This window comes from Maylandia zebra, linkage group LG4, assembly GCF_041146795.1.
Source record: "Maylandia zebra isolate NMK-2024a linkage group LG4, Mzebra_GT3a, whole genome shotgun sequence".
Lineage (NCBI taxonomy): Eukaryota > Metazoa > Chordata > Actinopteri > Cichliformes > Cichlidae > Maylandia > Maylandia zebra.
The window spans coordinates 11722650-11742282 of NC_135170.1; the positions used below are offsets into that span (position 1 = coordinate 11722650).

General features: G+C 41.7%; 3 protein-coding genes and 1 non-coding gene across 4 annotated transcripts; 2 read left to right on the forward strand and 2 right to left on the reverse strand.

The window, feature by feature from the left end:
• Positions 1 to 633: 633 nt before the first annotated feature.
• rrp7a (ribosomal RNA processing 7 homolog A) lies at positions 634 to 2605 on the reverse strand. The gene is made up of 7 exons (XM_004563030.5): positions 2458 to 2605; positions 2143 to 2285; positions 1919 to 2044; positions 1707 to 1830; positions 1184 to 1281; positions 891 to 1098; positions 634 to 797 (listed from the first exon to the last, which is right to left on the reverse strand). Exons 1-7 carry the CDS (start codon positions 2519 to 2521, stop codon positions 712 to 714), a joined length of 849 nt encoding a protein of 282 aa, XP_004563087.1. The 5' UTR covers positions 2522 to 2605; the 3' UTR covers positions 634 to 711.
• Positions 2606 to 3166: 561 nt separating this feature from the next.
• Positions 3167 to 11567, reverse strand: poldip3 (polymerase (DNA-directed), delta interacting protein 3). The gene is made up of 10 exons (XM_004563032.5): positions 11384 to 11567; positions 10679 to 10779; positions 10166 to 10593; positions 10035 to 10079; positions 9852 to 9929; positions 9510 to 9731; positions 7934 to 8011; positions 7676 to 7805; positions 5384 to 5450; positions 3167 to 4382 (listed from the first exon to the last, which is right to left on the reverse strand). The coding sequence occupies exons 1-10, from the start codon at positions 11449 to 11451 to the stop codon at positions 4166 to 4168; spliced, it is 1434 nt and encodes a 477-aa protein (XP_004563089.3). The 5' UTR covers positions 11452 to 11567; the 3' UTR covers positions 3167 to 4165.
• Positions 6103 to 19601, forward strand: fam234b (family with sequence similarity 234 member B). The gene is made up of 14 exons (XM_014409404.3): positions 6103 to 6515; positions 12393 to 12572; positions 13985 to 14533; positions 14877 to 14981; positions 15602 to 15769; positions 15871 to 15986; positions 16179 to 16329; positions 17092 to 17233; positions 17404 to 17604; positions 17978 to 18056; positions 18182 to 18349; positions 18485 to 18605; positions 18708 to 18928; positions 19012 to 19601. The coding sequence occupies exons 2-14, from the start codon at positions 12536 to 12538 to the stop codon at positions 19012 to 19014; spliced, it is 2061 nt and encodes a 686-aa protein (XP_014264890.3). The 5' UTR covers positions 6103 to 6515; positions 12393 to 12535; the 3' UTR covers positions 19015 to 19601.
• LOC111500788 (U12 minor spliceosomal RNA) lies at positions 11927 to 12080 on the forward strand. The gene has a single exon (XR_002721247.1). It is a non-coding gene; the product is annotated as a U12 minor spliceosomal RNA (small nuclear RNA).
• Positions 19602 to 19633: the final 32 nt, after the last annotated feature.

Genomic DNA, 19633 nt, shown 5'->3' on the forward strand with positions numbered 1-19633 from the left:
TTAAAAAATGAACAAGAAAGCTGCCCGAGAGAGTTCTGAGTGTGTTGGAGAATAAAGGTAGTCGCACCAAATACTGATTTAAGCTTGTTAGAAGTGAACAAACTCTGTTATTGCCTCATGTACTGTATGTGTTTGCACTTCGATAAATTACTGAACCCATTTTTCTTGAAAAATATCAAGAAATAAGGCATGACATGACTGTGCTTCAGACATTTTGATCTATACTGACATGTTCGACCACAATGCAGATCTGTTTCATGCACAACTCAAAGGTGCTCTATAGGATTGAGATGTTGAGATGAGCTCTGACATTTGGCTGAAGATGGGTACACTGTACACACGCAGAAATACACCAAGATCAACCTATGATGTCATCACAGAAAGTTGCTGGCGCCTGCTCTGATAATTTGATGAAGTCATAAAATTGTCTACTTGTGCTTCACAATAAAAATAGTTGAACAAAAATCATAAAATTGTGATCTTAAAATTCAGGCGAAAGAGATTAGTCTTAAACTGCTGTTTTATAAAATTTCCGTACTTCATGTTGTAGCTTTACTGTGCTTCACTAGATTTACTATCATTAATGTGAGGAGCGAGAAATTTAATCATCGTAAAATAAAGTCAGAATACCAGTTTATTAACATAAAACCTTTATAATGCAACTGAAATACACAAAAGCAGTGAAATGAGAAGAAAAAACGGGCAGCTGACTCAGTAAGGTCTGAACTTCCTCTGTGCCCTCAGCAGAGCTATTCTCTGTTTATCCTCCTCAAACTTTTTCCTTAGTTCAGCGATATCTGGAAAAGAAAGAAAGAAAAGGAAACTTATTTAAATAAAATGCTTTCACAACCTCAAATGTAAACAATGTCATTAACATATCAGAGACTTACGTTCTTTCTGCGTGTTTCTGTGCTGCCAGGTGTAGAAGTTCAAGAGCTCCTTCCTCTTCTTCTTCGTTATCTCCCTCTGTAGAGTCCTCTGATTGGCTGCTTCGCTGTGAGGACGCGCCTTGGCACCCTTGTGCCCTCTCGTGACTTTCACCCAGCCCTCTTCATCTTCTTGCTCCTCCTCGGCCTCCTTCTTCTGCCGCTCCGCTTCCTGTGGACAAAACATCAAACCCACGTTGAAGCTACGCGGAGCGGACGTGTCAGCGGTGCTGAAGGAACAGCGACAGAGTTCTCACCTCTTCTTTATGCTTATCGTAGTCTTCCATAAAAGAGTCGACTTTTTGTTGCAGCTGCTCCGGTTGGATAAAGGAGTCTGTGTACTGCTGGATCCACTCTGCCATAAAGAAAATACAACACACGTGTCATACACCTCATTTGTTACAGATGATTCCAGATGTTCTGCATCATTTCTTCTCATTCTTAGGTCACTTTATGTCCCATTTGGCATCGATTTGTAGCCACTGTATTTACGTTAAGCTTGACTTTTGGCGTCTTTATAACAGATTTTTCACTCATAAGCTTATTCACACTTATTTTTGGTCATTTGTGTCACATTTTATTATTAGTGACTCTCTGTAGCTAAATCTCTGAGTATTTTATGACACTTTTGAACACATCTTTTGCAGATACTTTTGCTTCTTTGGTTATATTTCGCATTTTTTGTAGCCATCCACTGTGTTTGGGGCGGTTTTATGTCTCGTTTGGTTTTATTTAAGCCTCATACATTAAACTGTGTCACTTTAGCAACAGCCTACTTACTCTGCAGTCCTGTTTTGACTGGGCGCTGCTCTGTGCAGACCACCAAAGGCACATCATGTGGGTGTGATTTAACTGCTGGTAAACTGGAGGCGTTTTGAAATACAACATAGCCAACTTTGAAGCCCTGAAACAGACAGAGACACATAACGTGAAACTGAAATCTACAAAACATACATAAACAAACGAGCAACTGCGCAGGAACACAGGTCAACCTGTTTTTCAGCTGGTTTGAAGAACTTGGACAGTTTGGGTCCAGCCTCCTGGGAGGACCCCGGGTGGTCTTTCAGCTCAACTGACTGAATGCTGCCAAACTGCGAGAATAAATCTTTGACAACATCCTGTAACACACACATACACAAACAGTGAGAGGAAAGGCAGTGTGCAGTAGTTACTGTTTATATGAAGGACAAACAGAGCAGCCAGGCAGGCGCGCTACCTCTGAGCAGTATGGAGGGATGTTTAGCACGAATAAAGTCCGGTCCAGCGGTCTGTGGGAACTCTTCTCGGCTCGCACCCGGTGCTCCTTCACGTACAGCGAGTGCCTGGCGGCGCTATCGGAGCTGAACTGTAAGGACAACACTGCGAGGAGAGACGGGAAAAAACAACACATCAGCGTCTGCTATCACCCTGTCGACATGGCAGACTACAGATCAGCACAAACTCATACACACACCAGCCGGGTTACGTAACACAAACATTTATCTACGAGGACAAAGCGGTACAGAAAAAACGGCGTAATAATTAGAAATACCCGTAAATCCTCCAGGAATAACAGAAGCCTGATTCTTGGCGTGTTTCTTCTTGGACGGCGCCATTTTGGTGTGACCTTTCACGCCGGAAGTACAACTGAATTCCCGTTTGGTACCGTTCCCCTCCCCAGATTTTCTGCTAAGCAGGTTCTGTGTTTGCTTTAAACCCACACATTTAGTTTTTAGTTTGTATTACAGCCTACCTTAAAAAATGAATTCAATGGTCAAATTTAGCCTCGACCTTGAGGCTAAATGCTCTGAGGATCATTTATCGTTTATGTTGTCATATAACTTTTTTCACCAGCCTGTCCCAGGGTTTTAAATTTAGATGTTTTTTAAATGGAAGATGAATTTTTATATCAAAATTTCAAAATAACTAATTACTTAAGTTATTTTCTCAGAAGTTTGAGTTGGTATGTTGAAAATTTGAGCTTGATTTAATGATTAAAGAAACAAGCCTCCATGGTTTTGCTTCCCTCAAACCAATTTCAACAACTGGAGTGAATCTCTCCTTTTTAATAGTTTGGTTGTTGGTTTTACTTGTAGGTGTGTATTTATGAAGTAAAACTGAAACAAAGACGGCTAAAGGTTCAGCACCAGACTTGTAAATCATTCACAAGTCCAGAACTGTTTTTAGAAAGCCTAACAGCACAGATACATAAATCAACAAAGAGATCATGATATGAAAAGCAAAGAGTCTCAGACATCATCTACAAAGCTAAATATTTAATGGTGACATTTCAGATACATCCTACCACTTTGTCTCGTCTTGCATTACATACCAAGAATGCAGTAGAACGTAAATTACAGTCTTTCAACACAAATCAGGAGTAATAATAGAAAGAATTAAACATGTTGACCATCAAGCAAAAACCAGTCACGGAGCATACGAGTCTGGATGCCACAAGAATGTTAAAACTAAATAAACTGACATGTCCGTTTCAGAGCTAGCTTACTGAAGTTATTATGGTATTATGTAGCTTACGCCAGTCCCCGATTTGCAGGTATTTTCAGTTATTTTGGCATCACTTTGGGCTCAATTTAAATCATCTTCCCACATTTTAACCAAACTGTCCTTCCTAATAAAACAGACATGACAGACGTTTGGTTTTTTGTTTTGTCTGTATATATTTTTCCCCCAATGCATTATACACACTCATTAAACCCAAAGGGAAGCACAGGTAAGATAAATGAACACACCTGCATGAATATTCAGCCTTAAATATTACATAACTCTCAAGAATAACACTACCACACAGTCCTCAATTAGTCAAAGGGTTTGGGCTGGGTTTTTTTTTTTTTTTAAACTCCTACTCTTTTGGAAGTTGGAGGCAAGCGGCAATGACGGGATGACGGGATATATATTAAACTAAATCAAACTGTCACTTAATATACAAAAAAAAAAAACCCAAACACCCGTTGCAATTAAATTTGGTACTACCCCTCCTCCACCTCTACATCGGATTAAAAGATCATATGAAACTTCCCCCCGCTCCGTTTCCAAAACCAACAGGTGACTTTTGATAAAACCCAAACAAGGATGCATGAATGATGAATTTCACGTTCACAGGAGTCATGTATATCAAATGTGTAAAAATTAGTTTCATGAGAATGTGTGCTGGCTGCTGTCAATGTGAACACCACAGTTTGAAATGAGAACACTGAGAATGCACTAACATGAACAGACAGAGTTTTCACTTTAGACGTGGGCTATATCTTGATGCGAAAGGCAGTGGCCTGTGAGCTGGGAGGCTCAGTGGTGGAGGTCGACTGTGTAGTGGACTTGAAGAGAGCTTTGAGGATGGTCTGGGGGTCCACCTCTGGAGTGGGCTGAGAGGAGGAACGCTGACCGGCGGGCCGTGATAAGGAGGCGGGCAGACCTTCTTTCTTTGTGCTGCTGCCTGTACCCGGAGTATCGCTGAGTCGCCTGTGGGCAAGTCAAACAGTTGTTACTATTTTTTAAGTCCTTTAATGGTTCAAACAACACAGAGGGGTCCCCTCCCACTGAGTTCAGTTAAAGAGACAGCTGTTAGGCCAAAAGGGTTACATGCCTGACCTCTAGTGGAGAACACAGCAACAGCACCTGGTATTTACATTTCAGTGTGAAGTTAAACTTGATAACATCCATTTCTTTAAATACAAATAGCTTGTTTTTCAAAAGCAATGTAATAATGCTACTAACCAGCTCAAAATGGACTTATGGTGCTTTCCCTTATATACAGTTTGCCTCAGTTCATATTAAATATGCCCACTAAGGTCACCAAAGCTAAAAGACTGTTTTAAATGTTTGTTTTCAAACTATTCTTTCTATTCCTGAATCTGTGTGAAGTCAGTGAAAGGGGACAAGAGGACAACACGGTCATTTAAGTCTCACAGCTCTGGCTGTGAGCACAAAAGCCCCGCACACACACAATGTTCACCCCTTCTGTTAATGATGGGTAGCCAATCAGAAGAAAGTTTCCTTAAGGGGGACGGGAGTCAGAGTCGCTCACTTTAGACAGCACCACAAGAGGACCACAATAAAATACTTTTTACTTTAGGAATGCAGTGAATGGATAGCTAATAGGTTTTAGTATGTAGATAAAAGCCAGATTATGGCACAATGAAAATATGCAAAACAATGATTTCTTTAATTTAGGATTCTTCCTATACAGAGGAAGTCTGTGAAGGGTAGAAGGATGCTGATCAGCACTGTAATGCATTTTAACCAGTTCTGTTATTTGGATTTTCACTTACCCAACACACTACATACCTTGTCTATACAAAAGGTCACATATAACGAGGATACAGTGACTCACTGCCTTTTCATGGACCGCTTATACATACTGTCCCCTCTCTCTGTCTGAGCCAACCCTGGTCTCACACGCAAACACAATTGAGTAGAGATTCATTTGAAATTAACTAAAGAAGCCTCGAGGGCTCACTCACAATAGAATGGGTTGATCAGAAGTGATGACATTTCCCTGAATATGAAGGTTACACTTCATGGGTTGGCCTGGGGGTGGACAAGAAAAGGAAAAAACAGATGACATAAATGAACCAATCACAACGATCCTGACCACATACAGATCTGTGAAAAACTATTTGCCCCTTTCCTGATATCTTAGGTTTTTGCATGTTTGCCACACTTGAATGTTTCAGATCAAACAAATTTGAATATCACACAAAGAAAACCTGAGTAAATACAAAATGCAGTTTTCAAATAAGGACTTTGTTCACTAACGTAGAAGCTACCCAATCCTAAGGGGCCTGATATGAAAATGTTATTGCCCTGCAAACCTAATAGCAGGTTGTGCCACTCTTGGCATTAAGAACTACAATCAAGCACTTGGAATAACTGGCAATGAGTCTATCACATCACTGTGAAGGAAGTTTGGCATCACACTAACACCTAGGGCTGTTCGAAATAACGATATATATCGGATGACGATATGAAAATGTCTAACGTTTCATTTTACGCTATCATTTGTTTCTTGGTGTCACAAAATAAACTGTTTACTAGGGATGGGTACCGGTATCCGGTGCCATGACATAAACGGTAGTAACCAGACCGAAAAGCAGTGCACATTTCGGTGCTTTATTTCGGTGCTTTTTTTCCCTGAGATGTCATACACTTTGAATTCTAGCCAATCATTTTACGCTTCCGAGGATAGTAGGCGGGTCCAGGTACGTACGTTCTTTTAGAGCAGAGCTACAGATTAAAAATGCCCAAGGCGAAGCGGTCAAAAGTCTGGCTGTACTTCACAGCAAAAGATGCAAACTCAGCAGCCTGCAACAAGTGCTTTAAGCTGATACTGTGCAAAGGAGGTAACACCTCAAATCCGATGAAACACCTGGCGACGCATAGCGTTTTTTTTAAAAGCCGAAAAATGCGCCGTATTTGATAGCTTGCTGCGAGACCTCACACCGAGCACATCTACTGCGGGTGGGTTGCCTGTTATCGGACCCGGAGTTAGCAACATCCCCCAAAAACCCGAAGAGGAGAGTCCTGGCCCCTAGCCCTGCCAGTGTAGCAGAAATGATGACGGATGATGATGCAGCAGCAGCCGTTCTTCTCTGCGTAAGTAGCTTAATGTTGTCCGTGTGTAATTTACGTTGAGTAGGCTAACCATGTTATTACATTAATGCATGTAAGGTGAACTAGCAAACACCATCGTAGTTACATGCAGCTGTCCTCTTGTTTGATGGCAGATACTCCCTGCACCCTGGCCAAAAAGGCTAAAATGACCAAAGAAAAAGTGGAAAACAGTTAAACATGAGAGGTTTTTGGACAAAGTTTGTGTTTTTTCCATTGTTTAAGCACTGCTTCCAGCCAAGAGTGATACCATATATGCCCCATAGCTGCAGAAAAGGTTAACATTGTTATCTTTTTACAAAAAAAAAAACAGCTGAACATGAGAGGTTTTTGGACCAATTTTGTGTTCTCCATTCTTTAAGCACCGGTTTGAGCACCGTTTAAGCACCGGCACCGTTTCAAAAGTACCGGTTTGGCACCGGTATCGGATAAAACCTAAACGATACCCATCCCTACTGTTTACTGCAGTATTTTTTCAGTGTTTTCATGGTCACTGTAATGGCTAAATTCATTTCTTAAAGTTCTCTCTTTCTCCTATATTTAAAATAACCACACTACAGACAGATAAGCGACTGTTTTTACGCGTTGTCGTTAGCAACAACGACGGTAAACCCAACGTGTGGCTCCGCCGTCGGCTTGTTTATTTTCCACATAAACCTTTCACAATAAAGCTGAAGATCCTGTTGAGGTTTTGCCTTCTAAATAAACTGAGATGACGACGAAATACATTATTCTCAGACATCAAATTTCAGAATCTGCATCAAACAAATGACTTCAAAAACATGTAGTAACTATAAATGGCGCTTACAGTCACCACGTGGATGCAGGCACAGAGAATACCAGCACGGCCAGTGAAGATGAGGCAGAACCAGGTAGATCCAAACAGAAAGACTAATCAAAACAAATCGAGGTCCTTATTTCTAAACGAGGGGCTACGTCTGTACCATGGACATGGTTTCGTTATGAAAAGTCTGACACGAACCAGAAAACTGTACTACGGTATCAGAAAGGAGTCTAACACGTTTTCACAACACTATATATATGATGTATAACATGCTCGCAAAACATCTCGCTGCTACAGCAGCCATTAAACTGCATGTTAAACAGAAGACTTTCATGTGTGCGTCCTTGCTCTTGGCACTCACCGTCCAAGCAGCGATTGTTGTACTTCCTGTATGCGCTCACAGCGTCCTCTTTACGGACAAACACCACTTCAGCTACGCCCACCTTCACCAGCCGTGCTCGCTTCAAGGCACCGCACACACAGAACAGTTCCTGTGGACAAATATTGACAGGCATTACAAATACACACTGAATGACTCATCACGGTACTCACAGCACTCTGCACATCATTTTAATCTCAAACAAGAAAAGGTTAAAGGCAAACAGAGCAATTTCCTCACCACTATGTCCTCCTCAGTGACTCGGGGATGCAGGTTGTTCACTGTTATTTTTGTCCCCTCCAAAGGACTAAAAGTAGGCTGAAATGAAAAATGACAAAACCAAACAGTCAAGTAAATGTAAAGATTGTGTGAACACATTAAATATCAATCGAACTGATACATGTAACAGAATCACTGCAGGGGTCTATTTGATAAAGAGTCTGCAGCCAGGTTTAAAAAACAAAAACAACCAAAGAAAAAAAAAAATTTCTTTTTTTCATTCCATCTTGCATTCAGTATTTTCACCTGTTAGCCTTTTGCACGTTACACGTTTCCCTTTAAATGTGCAAATCTACGGATGTAAGAAGAGTTCATTGTGGTGTGGCATGGATGGCAAAAAAGGCAAGGATAGTATGAGCATAACAGTTAAAAGCCAATCAAAGTTCTTTAAACATATTAAACGGTGGTTTAAGTTTAAGCATGAAACAAACAGAAAAGATTTACCTCCACAATGTTTTACAAAGTGACAGCTGTTTATTGAATTAAGAGCAAGTAAAAATTAAAGGGTCTGTATGAAGACAGGCTGCTGGCAGATCTTGAAATGTGGCAGAAATGTAGCTGCAGACTGACAGCAGCTGTTGCCTTTGACTGTCGGCATAATTTCTGCAGGATGCGGGACTGTTTCTAAAAGTGGCCATAGTCTATATTCCACTACATTTTTGTTACAACATTAGTTATTTGTTATCTTGAAGATTTAAATTTTTTATCTTAAAATTACGCTAGTTATTTTTAATATTGTCAAATAAAAATCAATACTTGGGTATTAATCGATATTAAAAATATCAAATTAAGATTTAAGATCCCACAGCACAGGTGCAGACAGACACACAGCTACTCCCTTCACTAACAGCTGAAGTAGTTAACACTGAATAACACTTCAAGAGGAATTTCAGAGATCAGTAAAGCTCGCATTTCTGAATTTGATGTCAGTCCAGAGTGTGGAGAACTAATCTGAGTAAAATAAAGAGTAAAATTCAGAGCAGCAGAATCAGACGGGCCTGAAGAGCAGAGCTGAGGAGAAGAAGGGCTGCAGACTGAGGCAGAGCAGTGTGAACAGGGAAGAAATGGCAGATGTGGACAATATGATAAAATAGCTTTTCTACTTTTACAATAATTTATTAAAATGTGTTTGTTATTTTTTTTGTAGCCAGCTGTGAGCCGGCTGGTAAGACGTTAACTTTGCAAAAAAAAAAAAAAAAAGACCTTATTGCCAGGACTGCTGTTGTAGCACTATGGGCAAATGGCCAAAATATTTGATGTTGTATTGAAAATGGGAGGTATCAGTATCGAGTTTCAAATTCTAGTGTTGTGACAATACTATATGTCACACATCCCAGCTATATATAAAGCAATTAAAGGAAATCAATTATTTTCCTTTGTCTGGGGCATGATGCAGTTGTTATATTAGAAACTTGTCTGACTTGCTGCATCAAGCCAAAAGACCAATTATAATAATAAAAACCATAATAACACAAGTTATATGAGCACAATTTGAAAGAACACACACTGAGCTGCAGATAAAAATGAATGGATTTACCTGAGGAGGAGGAGGAGCTGTTGCACTGGTTTCTGCTGTGCTTTGCTGAAGAGTCCTAGAGACTGGCTGTAAGGCTGCAGCTGAAGACCGAGTGGCAGCCAGGCTGGTAGTGGGCCGAGGAGAAGCCACAGGAACAGCGGGCCGTGGGGCCGTGTAAGCATCATTCTTAACCACCTTGGTGATGGGGGCTGACATGGAGAAAGCTGAGCCTGCTGTACCAGGCTGTGTGAAAAAAAGAGACAAGATAGATAACACTCTAGTTCATGTAGGTACGCACAGCAGACACGCTGAAGTTTCTGTATAAAGGCCCACATGTAGCCTTGTCACAGAGAAACATCTTACCCGAGATTGTAACAAATTGTTTGCAGTTGTGATCTTTAACTGTTTATTCGGGGCGTCATCATGCTCATTTAGAGTAGGCTGTAGAAAAACAAAGTAATCCTTTTAGTATGATATCTTAAATCTTTAGAAATGGGCTCATAAATGTCCTGTTACATTTAAATATGTCAAGAGAAACTAATCTACCTGTGTAGCGGCACGTATTCCTCCTAACATCCCTACTGGACGTTGCTGGAAAAAGAAACATAATACATTACTTAAGGAAGTTCTGACTGTATATTTCTACAAGCATACAAGCCTGATTTATTTATTCTCACCTGGATGGTCTTAGTTATCTTTAAAGGTGGTGCAACTGCTGCTTGTGTCTGTGTCCCTCCAATGCTCCTCTTGAGGCTCAGCCTATCACGAGCATCCATCATTCTTGCATTATTGCTCAGCTGTGGTACTGCACTGGCCTTCAGACTCGGTCCTTGTGCATTAGAACCAAACTGCCTTGTATTCACACCAGCAAGATTGTTGTTGGTGTGTATCTGTATCTGCGGCACAAGCGTCTGGCTCTGTAAATGTTGTGTTACTGCTGTCTTTAGTGTGGTCGGTGCAGAGACGGTGAACTGACTCTGTCCCTGCTTGCGTGAGTTGATCATCTGACGTGCATCTTGCACCACTCCTGCTCCTCCCCTGCCACGGATTTTGAAACGAGCATCTTTCTGCCCCAGCTTCTCTCTGGCATCTTTTACTTGAAAACCTAAGGGGAGAAATTGAGAGTTTTAAGACAATGACTTTGCTCATTACAAAGTAACATTTACACCCACTGATCTGCTGGACTTTACCTGTGCCTCCTCCAAGCCTCTGTCTCACATCATTAACTCCAATCTTCTGTCTGGCATCAAAACTTTTCCCATCTCCTCCTGAACCTCGTCCAAACGCTGGCCTGAGAAAAACAAGGTTTCATTAGGTTCAACAACAACACAAACACAACAACATGCATTAGGGCGATACCTTCCACGTTACAATCACTTCTAGAAACACATTGAATATGATTTTTTTTCTCAGATGATTATGGAAACTTATGGATTATTGAAAATTATGGAAAATTTTACCCATTCCAGCTACCACATTTGTTCATTACGTGAGGACAAAACTACGATTTGTTGCCAACAAAAGCACTAGCGTGCTAGTTAGCCAAGCCTGACGAGTGAAGCTACAAACAAAATGCTGAAAGAGACGAGCAATTTAAAGACTTAAACAAAGAAATCTGTTTAGTTAAGCGGAGAGTGGTTCCGAGATTAAACTGCGTTTTCTTTGTCTCCAATATGAATGGCTTCAAATGTGAAGGCCTACAGTTTGTTGAAGCCACTATTAGACTAGCTTTCAGCCCGTAATCGCTGCTAGCTGTAACATGCTAACGTTAGCTTACGACTGTCGAGTAGCTACAAGCAGCACTAAGTTTTCGATATGCGCTTAGAAATGTTACTACAAGTTTCGAAATCCTTAATAAACACACATGCACCAGTCTCCCCACACTCAAAAAATACCTTTTCGCTGCAGCTTTGACGTTAATACGGCGCTGTCGTATAACTTCATCCAGAGAGACGTCTGCCATTTTCTCACACACTTTCCAAAAGCGCGTGCGCGCCTGAGATTTCTTGGGGGCTATGACTACGGGAACTGATTTGGGCCAAAATCCAAAATGGCTATTTGAAGAATTATGATATTTTATAGAAGATTCGAAATAGCTAACGTTGTCGTCTTCGAAATACACACAAAGACAATTAAAACACGACCGTGTTGCTACCGTAATAAATCTGTGATCGATTAGTCTTGACGAAATACGAATAGCGCGCATACCTGCATACCCATGATCCTTTGTGTCACATAGCGCAGCGATTTTACGACATAAACATTGCATATAACTATTAAAAGGGTCAGAATCTGGCTAATCGATCGTTTCTTTACTCACGGAAATAAGACAATTCGACAGAAACTAAAAAAACGCAATGGAGGAAACTTATATTTGAAACCATAATAGAGAGTGCCTGTGTACGTGGTCTATGCCCGTCCTCCACCGTAGTTGGGTCATGCCTTAAACTGATGAGTAAGGAAAATAACGACGCGGGGTGACGCCCGTGTCCTCGTACAATTAACGAGATTAATTTTTGAAAGGGCACAGGTCTGCCTGCTGAGGTGACTCGCCTACTTTGCGAGATGCCTCGTGGGACAAGGACCTTCCCCGAGTCCCTAACACTGTCAAAATAAAAAGCTGCTGTCCTCCACTAACATACATATATTACCGAAGGTAATAAACTTGTAATTGGAGTGTTAGGTATGGTAATTACATCGTGGGGGAGCATGCCCCAAGTTCCAAAGTGCAAAAGAACACAACGATATTGCGAAATATAGCAAATAAATATGCCGCATAAATATTTACTTCATGTATCATCTATAGGGTAATTATATCGTTCAAAAATGATGTGATGATTTCAAATTTAGCATGTAGTCAATGTCCATGATGTTTTTACACTGTTTATAAATATATATGTACAGTTACAGACGTCGCAAAACAAGAGTTCCTCATAAACTACAAGTCCCATGATGCAAATGGTCTGGCGCAAAGCCAAACTGTTGGTTCGGTGGGTCTGTGGGTTCGTACATCACTGCTACCTCACGTCGGCTCTGTTAGAGGAGAAATGGCTGCAGCGCTGTCCCGTGCCCTCAAACTGCCCGGTAAGATGCCGCACTGATTTGTATTATTTATCAGACCAATGTGCAGACGTAACGGAGCTTAGCTTCATTGATAGTCTGTGCTCTCCCATTTCGCTTCTCAGCCTTCTCAATGTAGCGAAGTCATTTGATTTTACTGGCTTGTCATACGCAGTTGTCAGGTTTTCCGTTTTATCTCTGCCAATTTCTCGTGCCAATTTTTTAATCCTAGTCAAATCAGATGGCCGCAGTTTTTCTGTTTGTGTAGTGCAGCGTCAGAGCGGCACGTTGACGGCGCTGTGTGGTGGTGCTGAACGACGGCTAGCTGCTCGCTAATGTTAACAACCTGCTGTTAGACAGTTCACCATTAAAAAAAAATCATGACAAATACATAATACAAGCTCAGACCTGGCGACAATATCCTACTGGAAACAGTGATGCCCATCATTGCCTGTATTACGGTAATACTATTTCTATTCTATTCTGTTCTTCTTTCCATTCTTTCTTCTAATGGTATTTCTATTTAATTAAAGAAATCTGTAATGTGAAAAAAAAAATGCTGACAAGCATTGATGAAATAAAATAACCAAGCTAACGTCATCGTGTTATTACTATTTTTATTTTTTATTGTTGTTTTAAGTGTGTTATTGTGCAATAGGGGGCTACAATCAAAAAAATGCCTCAAAATACAGGAATCAGAATACTTTATTGATCCCTGGGGGAAATTGTTTTTTGTTACAGTGCTCCATTATAAACCAACATTAAGACAAGACAGACAATACGCTAACTAAGAATAGTACAATATATACATATATATATATATACATACATAAGTCACTCATAAATAAATAGCTGGAAAAGAAACGTGTAGTTGTAGCAGTAACCAGTGTGTTAAGTGGATGCGTTAGATCCACTATTTTTCTAGTTTTGCCTCTGCCCACCTCTACAGTATGGTAGTAAAGTGGTGTAATCAAACATCAGAGGCTCAAAATTATTGTATATTATATATTAAATTAACGTTTAAATATAAGTATAGTTTTTAATACTTGCATGAAAATCCTTTGTAGTCACTATTTGCCTGAGGTCTAAAACCCACTGACGTCACAAAATGCTGTGTTTTCTCCCTTGAGATGCTCTGTCGTGCCTTTACTGCAGCCACGTTTGGTCGCTGCTTGTTTTGTGGGTCTCTGATTTCAGTTTTGTTAGCTCCTCTATAGGTGCTTCATTGTGTTTAGATCAGGTGACTGACTCCGCTATTGAATAATATCTAATTTGTTTGTGTTGAGAAACTCGGGTTGCTTTCGCAGTTTGCTTTGGGTCATTATTCTTTTGTACTGTGAAGAGCTGTCTGTTCAGTTTTGTAGCATTTGTCTGAATCTGTCTGTCATGTTCAAACCAGTGTACTCCTAATGAGCAGTTTCTGTGTGTCTTTGCAGGGAAGAAGGGCTCGGAGCTCGGGGAGTATGACCCTCTCACCCAAGCAGATAGTGATGACGAGAGCGAAGAGGATGACCTTGTGCTCAACTACCCCCGAAATGGTCTCGGCAGGGATAGCTGCCTGGGCACGGGGTCTTCCAAGCTGCGCGGCGGCCGATCTGGAAGACTTGTCGGCGCGGAAGACGGGGTGCAAGACGAGGACGAGGACGAAGAGGAGGACGAGTGGAGGGAGCGACTCCCCAGCAAATCCAGGCAGGACAGGAATGACATGAAGGGAGTGCAGTACTGGAGCCACAGGGACTCGGACGGAGAGAGGAAGAGGGAGGACAGAGGGGGCCCTGGAGCAATGGGGGGTGCTGGGCTAGGGCTTCACAGTTCTGATGAACAAAAAAGGCTGAGGGTGAAGAACGCTATCCGAAGTGCGTTTTTTCTGGTGCCTCTGGTGTGTGCCACAGTGGTTGTGTTGCTCTGTGCGTTCCTGATTCCATGCCAGAAGGGAGACCTGGAAAAGAGGCTGCAGTGGGAGAAAGCACTGGGAGGGACAGGAGGTAAGAACATTAATGCACATTTAGGGACTCTTTTATTAATGCCCATCATGTAACATAGCATACAGATTAGTAGGCCTGTAGTTAGCTCCAGAGTAAACTAGGAAAAATAAACAGCCAGTGCTTGATAAGAACTCGCTCTCCTCTGCTGATATCTAAAGTGAGTGGTGCCACGATAATAAGGCTTACTCAGGAGTCGTCGAGGCTAGACAAAGTGCCTAACCCTGTAATTTTCCACCTGTCATTACACAGGCTTGTGAAACATCTTTCTACCCATCACATGCTCTGTTTACACATGAAACATTGCTTCTGTTAGTGGGTGGTGTTCATGTTTTTTTCTTTTTAGGTGTCACGCCACCCGCGCTGGCACTGTGGGATGTTGATGGTGATTCAGTGGAGGATGTGTTCTTGGGTGTTACCGAATCGACCAATGAGACCCACACCACACAAAGTATGTGCGATATGTAAATATCTTTGCAGCCTCATGCCGGTACCCATCCACAGCTGTGATCAGAAGTTTACTTACTCATCATGAGCATTTGTGTCATGGTAATTTTGGGCTTTCAGTGGTTTCTTTGAACTCTTCTTTTTCCAGGCTGGAATAATTGTACAGCACACATCTTTAATTACTTTTAAAAAAAAAAGAACCGTGTGCACAAGTGTATATTTATTTTGCTTCTGGCATCATTCTGATTGGCTTCTGCAGAACTGGTGGAGTTCCTTTAAATTGGTTGGTTTCCAACCATGGACCCGGGTTTTTAAGTGTAGTCGATAGTAGATTTGAGGTTCAGAAGCCTAATGTTAACCTGTTTTATCCATTTCAAAACTGGTTTTGATGTGTGTTTGGGATCATTGACCTCTTGGAACACTGAACTGCATTTGAGTTTCAGCCGTCTAGCTGTTGATTTGAGGTGATGTTGAAGAATTTGGATGTAGTCCTTCATTATTCCATACAATTTGTGCAGTGATCCACTACCACTGGCAGCAAAAAGTCATTGAAGATGACTCTGTGTGCTTTCTCTCTCTGTAACCTCTTTGATATTTATACATGGTGTATGCGCTTCATCCCAGTTTACAGTGCAGTGGCCCTTTCTGCCGTCAGCGGCAAGGTGCTGTGGAAAAAAGTCGTGTCAGAGGCTGTGATGTACATCCAGTGTGGTCTGCAGTACAGCACCGTGCCGTCGCCCGTGTGCCTCCTCATCTGCAAATCCTACATCATGGCTGTCAACGGCACCACAGGTCGGACTCAGTGCTGTCCCAGCTGTGCAGAAGTAAATAAAATTAATCAACTGCAAGTATTCATTTCTAAGCATTCAAAGATATTTCCTTTCCCTCCACAGGAAATAAGCTGTGGTCATCATCAATTAAGAGCATTGAATCTCAGGCAGTGTTACTTCCAGACCTCCAGGGCGACTCACACCCAGATCTGCTTGTAGCCACCCTGCCAGCGGATGATGTATGCCAGCCTCCCTTATTTCTTCATGTGCTATATTGATGCATGTTACAGTTTGCAGAGCATTATTTTTTTTTGTAGTGTTCATGTAAGCACAATTCATTCATTCTAATTCATTTAACAATCATTACGAGCTGAAGAATTTACAGTTTGCTTGTATTTTTATTTATTTTTTGCTGCTTTGTGTATTTTCAGAAATTCGATCTCTCTCTGACTTTGATCTCTGGAGAGACGGGAGCGTTACTCGGACGTGCTGTGCCTTTCAACGTCACAGCCCAAGGGACGCTGATTGGTCCCTGGCTATATGAGACACAACAAGGAGTATACTACATCCTGTTTGGTCTAGGTGACGTTTCAGTAAAAGGACTAAATGTTACAATCCCTGACAATGCTGCTTTAAATGGAGAAATTGTTGTGTGCCTCAACGAAAGGCAGATCGGGTCCCCCCTTGCGATGAAGGGGGGGACCCGATCTGGCTTCCAACACCTCTCCGCCGGATCGAGCTGTACGCTCTACCTCTCCACTGCCTCCCAGAAAAGGGAAGAAGAGCAGAGGGGAGAAGAGCGGAATATTTTTCTTTCCTATTCTTTCATTCCTTCTTTTAGATTCACTACCATGAGGTTAACTGCTTAAATACTTAAAGATTGCTCCAAAAAGAATCACCCCATGAGCTTTTCTGTGTGCTCATATTGCAAGAGTTTTGATTATAACGACACATATTATAATATTTTTCTAGCAAAATGGGAAACAGGTGCAAACACACGGAAATCCTGTATTAGGCAAACACAGTTTTCTAACCAGCTTGAAAGTCAAAATTTGGTATGACCACCTTTATTCTACAACACAGCCTGATCTGTCTTAGGCAGATTTCTTATGATTTCATTAAGTAGTCGTCAGGAATAGTTCTCCGGGCTTCTTGAAGGACATTCACAGCTTTCTAACTGGGAAAATAATCAGATAAAATTAAGCATATTTTCATTAAATATACTAAAGTTATTGAACAACAACAACTGATTCTGAGGAGCTCATTTAAGAACTATTGAAGTGACCCTTGAAGTTATTTTAATGGTGGTTTCACAGGACCTTGTGTCATCGTGTGTTCCCTTAGGTAATGTGAAGGCCGTCTCCCTGCGAGACATCTACTTTCAGGCTACTGGAAAACTGCCCGAAACTCAGGCGCTTCGAAAGAAGGATTCAGGGTGGGAGGGCATGAAGAAGGACAATTTCTCTTCCATCATACAAATTTACAGGTGGGTGTCTGCTATTGATGCATAGATCTGTTTTCAATGTGCAAACTCTTCTTTGTTTGTTAAATACCAAATACATTTAACCAGCTGGCACTAAAGTAGAAAGCAGATTACTAGATATATGTTTTTGTCTAAAATAAGTCAAAATCAGATCTTTGTTGTGTCCTTTCTAGCCCACGTGACCATGACCAGGCCAGGTTCCTGCTCCCTCTTGTGGCTGGTTTTGGCAGAAACCACAACAACCTGGACACCGCTTCGAACCTGAACTCCACCAGAAGTGACTGGGTGCTGGTGTATGGAGGCAGCGTACAGTTGCTGCTCCGGCAGAAGAATTTGCGAAAGAAATGGACCTACAAAACAGCTTCCAGTCAAAGGTACAGTCCTGTTTATTTTTTCCCCCCTGCAGCAACCACTTGAGGGTGGTGAGGTTTGAACAAACTGATGTGCTTGAAAATTATATTTTGGCGAGGGGCGCCTTACTATTGCCATGAGGTGGTCTGAAGTTTTCAATAGTTCATGTAACTGTTGTTTTAGCAACTTTCTGTGTGGTAATCGTGTGATTAATGCAAAATCATTAGAGAGAAGAGCACTCAGTCAGATATGGTTTCCCTGACTTCATTTTAGCTGCATGCCCCGATCTTTGTTGTTGTTGTTTTTTTAAAAATCACATTCCACCAAAACATCTGTCCCATCCTTTGGAAAACTAGAAAAATATGCATTCCTAAAATACTTATTTGTATGTCACAGTCAACCAGTGGCAGGACACTTCAATAGCGATGGAATCCTCGATCTTTTCATTCAGCATTCATCAAACGGAGTCATGAAGGTAAAACAAACAAACCAAAGGTTCTTTCATGCTTTTTTCCCCCTCAGGGCTGAAATTACTTTGCTGACATGTAACATCTGCTCCGATCTTACTGGTGGTTTTTCCTCCTCTTCTTTGTCTTTCAGACATTAATCATCGATGGGGCGAATGGGACCCGTTTGTGGGCCGCCGAGTTCGTGTGTCCCCATCTTCGTATAGAAACTTCTGCAATCTCCACGTCCACGGGCCAATCCGCTTTCCTGTTCTGGGCCAGCGATCCAATCAAAGCACAGAAGAATGTTACCAAGACAACCGTAAGTCTTCCTCAGATAGAATTGCTAGGTTAATGAGAACCCAGGAAGAGGAGCCCTCTGTGATCATTTTACTCCATTGTGCTCGACTCTGTTAAGGAGTCTTTTGTGCTAAATGTGCTCTCCGGCTGTTTATAGGTGTCGCCGGGTGTTGCCGTGGCAGAGCCTCTCATTCGAAAGCTCTACCTGCTCCATCCTACATATCCCACAGTTCTGCTGGAGCTCGCCAGTACCACAGACACAGCAGTCACATCTGCAGGTAATCGCCACCGTGCCTTTAAAAAGAAACATAGAACAGAGCCTCTCTCTGTACTGTACTCTGTACTTTTTTTAATGAATGACCACTCTTCCTCACTGATAGTGCGCTACCAAGACCATCAGAAAGACGCATCCTACATCACAGTGTCCTCCAGTACCATGCCCAACTCTGTCCCCAGCACTTACATAGTCAAGTGTGTGAGCCTCAGAGCTGCTATCACCAAAGGGCAAACTGTGTGGATAGGAGATGGCAGCAAGACCGCGGGAGCCCTTAAACCCGGTGAGGTCAGCAAGTTCTTCAGACATCTGACCTTCAGACATCAGGTGAGAAAGGGAATCGCAGGGTGCGGACAGTCAGATCTGGAGTGTCGCTAATTTTGACGAGTGAATCTCTCTCAACTCTGTAGTGAGGAGCCAGCTCTGCTACCACGACCCTGCCTCACAAGTACGCGGTACAGCCACAAGGACTTGAGTAAGGATGAAAGGGACGAAAAGCTGCGGATGACTCTGCACCGGGGCGATGATGGCAGTTCATCCACGAAGCTGTTTACATCACGTTTGATTCAAACAAAAGTCAAATTTCATTTCTGGTACTTGAGAAAGACATCTGTTTTTGTTTTGTTTTTTTAAATTGAAACTTTCTTTAAATAATTTAAGTCACATTTAGGAAGTCTGATCTTTACCTGGTTGTTTCTTCACTTGACAACAGCGGAGTAACTTAACACTTGAACAGTGCATGTCTAGCATGCATCTCTCGTAATTCCAGTATCTACTGTGTGGTACGGTCCACTATTTCAATGCATTTTGTCATGATTACTGTTCTTCTGCTCCTTGATGTTTTAGTTAGTATAAGAATTCTGTAAATATTTAATGCTGTACAGTAATTTATTGATTTGCCTTTTTGCCGTCTGAACTTTTTAAGATGAATGAACCGCTGTTTGCTAAGGATTATGATATTTAAATGTAAGCTGCAAGACAAAGTAAAGCGCAATGTATAGCCTCCGTGTTTTATTTCAACTTTGGGAAATG